Source organism: Gekko japonicus, unplaced genomic scaffold (assembly GCF_001447785.1).
Source record: "Gekko japonicus isolate JY-2015 unplaced genomic scaffold, Gekko_japonicus_V1.1 scaffold7115, whole genome shotgun sequence".
Classification (NCBI taxonomy): Eukaryota; Metazoa; Chordata; class Lepidosauria; order Squamata; family Gekkonidae; genus Gekko; species Gekko japonicus.
Window position 1 is genome coordinate 3,577 of NW_015170494.1, and position 5,757 is coordinate 9,333.

At 53.0% G+C, this 5,757-nt stretch overlaps 1 protein-coding gene across 1 annotated transcript in view; it reads right to left on the bottom strand.

Annotated features, from left to right (window-relative positions):
* The window catches only part of GLTSCR2 (glioma tumor suppressor candidate region gene 2), a gene marked incomplete at both ends in the record, with an annotated part of 19,202 nt that overhangs the window by 3,567 nt on the left and 9,878 nt on the right, over positions 1–5,757 (bottom strand). The window contains 3 exons of the mRNA XM_015418324.1: positions 2,286–2,486; positions 4,532–4,617; positions 5,445–5,493. Coding sequence (XP_015273810.1) covers positions 2,286–2,486; positions 4,532–4,617; positions 5,445–5,493 — 336 coding nt within the window. The remainder of the gene's footprint in view (positions 1–2,285; positions 2,487–4,531; positions 4,618–5,444; positions 5,494–5,757) is intronic.

The following is a 5,757-nucleotide window of genomic DNA, read 5'->3' on the forward strand; positions in this document are numbered from 1 at the left end:
TATAACGAATCAGACCCTTGGGCCCATCAAGGTCAGCATCGCCCACTCAGACAGGCTGAGGCCTTTCACGTCACCTCGTGCCCGGTCTGGAGAGGCCGGGGATGTACTTCTTCACCGTCAGAGTGGTTCAAAGGCGGAATCAGCTGCCTAAGGAGGTGGTGAGCTCCCCTTCACTGGCAGCTTTCAAGAAGAGGCTGGACGGATATTTGTCAGAGATGCTTTAGGCTGGTCCTGCACTGGGCAGGGGGTTGGACTAGATGGCCTGTATGCAGGGGTCATTTCCTGCAGGAGCGCACAGGAGCGGAGCTCCGGCAGTAAAGAGTCCAGGGGGCGGGCACATGCAACAAGCCCCACCCCCTGCTCCCAGCAGCCCTCAGTCAGAGCAAGAAGCAGCCAGGTAAGTTGCAGAGCCCCCCGCTGCCCCCCTGGTCCAAAACAGTCCAGTGGCACCTTTAAGGCCACGTTTTATTCAGGTACAAGCTCTCCCTCCTCTGTGAGGGCAGATCTGCATGTCCCCCCCCCCAATAAGCTAGCAATCCAAAACAGTTCAGTGGCGTCTGAGTGGTGGGTGTTGCCTTCTGACACACGTCCGGTGATGTCAGGGTGTGTGGCATATGCAAATGAGCTATGCAAATGAGCTCATGCACCCCCTTTTCTATGAAATGACCCGTGCCTGTATGGCCCTTTCCAACTCTATGATTCTGTATTATTTCCAGTATATACAACTACTTCTGACACCAGGCCAGATAGATTTGTGTCCCCAAATAGAAATCTTTAGGTGTGTCATTCAATTCCAGATTGGAACATTCAATTTTGGGTCCTATATTATTAATTGTTTATTGCTCTTACATCTCTTACAGGGACGTTGTTGCTTGTTGTATTTTGTACTCTGTACTCTTGGGCCTCTGAAGAAGGCTGTTGTGAGCTGAAACGTGTCAGGTCACACACTGTTCTTTTTTTGTGTGCATTGTGCACAAAAATAACGCATTTTATGAGGCGTTATTGGGGCCCCTACAAGGTTTTTATATGTCTCTGAAATGAACACTCTTTTGTCTGTATTTACGTTTTTAACTTTTGGCCCTCAGTAAGTTTTCTAGACTTCCTTTGGAGGCTGATGCCGGGGATTGAACCTGGGACCTTCTGCCTGTCAAGCAGTCTCTACCACTGAGCCACACAGCAGACTTGCGTGAGACCTAGAAACCTGCTGTACTTTAAAAACAACGGAAGCGGAGAAACCCGAGAAGCGAAATTCAGTGTTCATTGGTCTGCACTCCAGGCCCTACGATTGAATGACCTCCCAAACGGCCTATCGTGAACGGCCTTGCTCAGGTCTTGCAGACTGAGGGGGCAGGGCGGGGCTTCCTTGATGGAATCCATCCCTCTCATGTTGGGTCTTCCGCTTTCCCTGCTGTCTTCCGCTTTTCCTAGCATGACTGTATGTTCCAATGAGCTTAGACACAGGTGGGTAGCAGTGTTCCCTCTGAGTCCGTGTGAGCCGGCTCACAGTTTCTTAGCCTCCGGCTCACACATTTTTGTCGTCGCTTAGGAAGGAGGGCTCCGGAGCAAACTGATTTATGCAGTGGCCAAATTGCCTGCTCACAACTGTAATGCCAGCGGCTCACAAAGTAGAAGTTTTGCTCACAAGACTCCACTGCTTAGAGGGAGCATTGGCCCAAAGCAACAGAACAAAGCTCGAGTCCTTTAAGACCAACAACGTTCAGTTCTGGGTGTAGGCTTTTGCGTGCATGCGCACATTGACCTGAAGACATGTGCATGCGACACGAAAGCTGACACCCAGAACAAAACGTTGTCGGTCTCAGAGATTCCACTGGACTGAAAACGTTGTTCTGTATTTTCTGGTGACTTCTGGTCTTCTCGTAATGCGACCGAAGTACAATACCATCACCACCACCCCCGGTTGAGTCATTTTTAACTTCTAGGGAGAGGTCAGGCTTGATCTGGTCTGGAACCCACTGATTTTGTCTTTTCGGTGGTCTCTCTCTGACATCGTCCTCTGACACCTCATTTGTAGCATGCTTGCATCAAGCCTAGAACCCCGGAAAGAGCAGCCGGGGACGAACGAGGGAATGCAATGTCCCGTAAGCCGCCCATTTCGGGACAGACCCCCATATGAAAGGAAATGCTCCCAAGACTGATTTAGGGAGTTTTCTTTCACAGACACTTCTCCAGTGATCTGAACACAAACACTCCCCATCAGCAGACTGGGCAAGGAGGGGTGGAGCCCGCCGACGAATCCTGCCTTCGAGAGAGCGGGGCCAACTCACCAGCCGCTTGGCCTCCTTCTCCTTCTTCCGCTGCCTCTCTGTCTTCTTCTCTACCACGGCCGCCGGGGTCAAGGGGGGAGCCGGACCTGAGCCCGCCTGAAGCGCCTCCTTCTCCGGCTTCGAGGGCTCCCCGTGCTCCTCCTCGTCGCCAGAGTTGTCCTCCTCCAGAAGCCCCTCACACTGTTCCCGGAAGACTGTCTCCTGTAAATGTGCAAAGGCGTGAACAAGGGGAGCAGCGAAAGACATAGGCACTCGTGTACACATGCACGCGTACTCCATGAAGCCCAGCCTGCACGGTGTGTGTGTTTTTGGGGGGTCATTCCACATTATGGGTCCTAGTTTGTTGTAGAGAGCATTTCGCCAGCCAATTCAAAATTGAAGGCTTCTAGCCGGGGAGAGGAGGACTGGTTGCTACTACCATAAATATATACAGTGTTCGTGGAGAGCTCTTAAGCCAGCAGAATACAGGAGGGCTTTTGCACCTATATAAAAGAAGACAAGACTGGCTGGCTCCTTTATAAACACTTGAACATGGAACCAGAAGTGAGTTTAATAAATAAATAAAATTAAGAACTAAATAATTCACATTACAAATTAATATGAAAAGTTTGTGTAATATTCCACTCAGCTCCATGCTGCTTATTCGTTTAAAACGCCATGGGTTGTTTTTCAGGATTCTTTGAAAAATATGAAGAAGAAATTTAAAGACTGGGTTGCTCTTAAACAGAACACTGAGCTGGAGCCAGAGGCTGACACCTTCGTTACTACAGGAGGACTCCTGAGGAAGATTGGGACGAGACGAGTCTATGTCTGGATGCTCGTTGAGAGAATGACGGACCTGTAACATTGCCAAGTTTTACAATATAATGTGATTCTCACTTAACACGTGTTGTCATCTATATCACAGCGTCTGTTTGTTTGTTGCACCACCTGGAGACTGGCAACCCCGAGAGACAGAGACAGACGAGAGAGACAGAGACGAGAGAGACAGAGACGAGAGAGACAGAGACAGAGACGAGAGAGACAGAGACGAGAGAGACAGAGAGAGACAGAGGGGGGGGGCTTTCCCCACAACCATCGCCAGGCCTTCTCTCTTTGCCTTTCGCTCCCCCAGTCCCCCCCTCCGGGCAGAAGGAAAGGAAAACTGCCCTGCCTCTTCTGGTCAGTTTCACTCCCCTCCTTTCAGCTATTAAACCTAACAGCTGATGGGTGGGTAGGAGGGGGGTGGGGAGTGAAACCGACCAGAAGCTGCAGGAAGGCTTCCCTTTCTTTCTTCAGCCTGGCGGCTGCGGGCCTACATACACTGGTGGTGGGGCTGTCTGCCATCAGGTGGGTGGGGCGGGGCTCGTGGGCGGGCCTGCTGAGACGACCCATTAAATGATGCAAACTGCAAACGTTTACACAGTAGGATCCTAGTTCCGGCAAGCTAAACGCAGCAGTACAGACCACCGTCCCTGATCGTCTGTCCAAGCAACTTTGCGAATCGTATAGTCCAGGCCAACTCTATGGCCCTGTGCAGAAAAGCCCTCGTGGATAATTCAGTTTTGCATCATATGTGGAAAGCCAGGAGACAGGGAGCTTTCCTGACCCTCTAAGCTGAGTTAGTGTGAGCTAGCTCACGGCTTTTTTAGCCTCCAGCTCACACATTTTTGTCTTTGCTCAGGCAGGGATGGCCACGGAGCCAACTACTTTACGCCGGCGCCAAATCGCTCGCTCACAACTTTAATGCCCATCGCTCACAAAGTAGAAGTTGTGCTCACAAGACTCCACGGCTTAGAGGGTGCGTTGGTCTCGGAGTGGTTTATAATCTCCTCTCCCTTCCTCTCCCCACAACAGACACCCTGTGAGGCAGGTGGGGCTGAGAGAGCTCTGAAAGAACTGTGACTGACCCAAGGTCACCCAGCCGGCTGCATGTGGAGGAGGAGTGGGGAATCAACCCCAATTCTCCAGATTAGAGTCCTGGTGCTCTGAGCCACTGCACCAAGCTGAGAGACCACAAAGGAGAAAGCCCGCGTGTGTGGGGTTGCTGATCCTGCCACTTGGCAGGTTGGCACTTGTCAGACGGCCCCTTATTTCAATCCACGGCTCCCTGAGGGTCTTCTCCTCTTCCTCAGTGCCCACAGCAGGCACGGAAGGCTGTTTCCTGACGCTACTCAACCTGGGACGTTTTGAATGCCATCTCTGAGCCAACATGAATGTCCCCAAGTCCACAGCCGGATGGAAATTCCCCAAATCTGCGTACAGACCAGGCGGGGCTTCTGGCAACCGGCCGGCTTCGGCCAACCAGCACTGCTCCACACCCCAGTGGCGGCACCGCACTGACCACCGATCGCTGTCAAGGGCACGGGGGACTGCATCTGTGTCCCAGGTCTAACACGGCAGCCATCGTGAGACCCGGGGTGGTTGCCAACTCCTTCCCTGGGGGTTCCCCCTTGTGTGCGCGGGACATGGCTGCAAGACCCCCCCCCCCCCCGGCACCTCCAGGCAGGATTACTTACAGCTTCCCGTGGGCCGGCACATCCCTTTAAATTGATACAGCGCTCAACCGCTCAGGCCTATTAGGAGGCTAAATATACCATCTCTCCAAGCCAAGCGCTGAGAAAGAGGGGTGTTGACGGGAGCAGCTAAACCGAATTGCTTTCACATATGTAGATATGAAGCTGCCCTATTAAGAATCAGACCACTGGGTCCGCTGAGGTCAGTCTTGTCTGCTCAGACTGGCAGTGGCTCTCCAGGGTCTCAGGCGGAGGTCTTTCCCATCACTTCTTACACGATCCTTTTAACAGGAGATGCTGGGGATTGAACCTGGGACCTCCTGCATGCCAAGCAGACGCTCTGCCACTGAGCCACAGCCCCACTTCATGGCTCTCCGGGGTCTCAGGCGGAGGTCTTTCCCATCACTTCTTACACGATCCTTTTAACAGGAGATGCTGGGGATTGAACCTGGGACCTCCTGCATGCCAAGCAGACGCTCTGCCACTGAGCCACAGCCCCACTTCATGGCTCTCCGGGGTCTCAGGCGGAGGTCTTTCCCATCACTTCTTACACGATCCTTTTAACAGGAGATGCTGGGGATTGAACCTGGGACCTCCTGCATGCCAAGCAGACGCTCTGCCACTGAGCCACAGCCCCACTTCATGGCTCTCCGGGGTCTCAGGCGGAGGTCTTTCCTCTTCAGCTCGACTTCGTGGGCCTGGAGGAGCAGAGCCTGCAATGGAGGAGGAAGAGGAGAGAACGGCATAAGGAGACAAAGGGTAGGATAGAGGCCTGCGATCCCATTTCCACCCAGGCCCTTTTCCCTGATCGACGGAACACAAGAGAAGCCAATGTTGGATCAGGCCGACGGCCCACCCAGTCCAACACTCTGGGTCACACGATGGCCAGAAACACCAGGGGCCATCAGGAGGTCCACCAGCTGGGCCAGGACTCCAGAAGTTTTCCCACTGTGGGACCCCCCCCAACCACCAAGAAG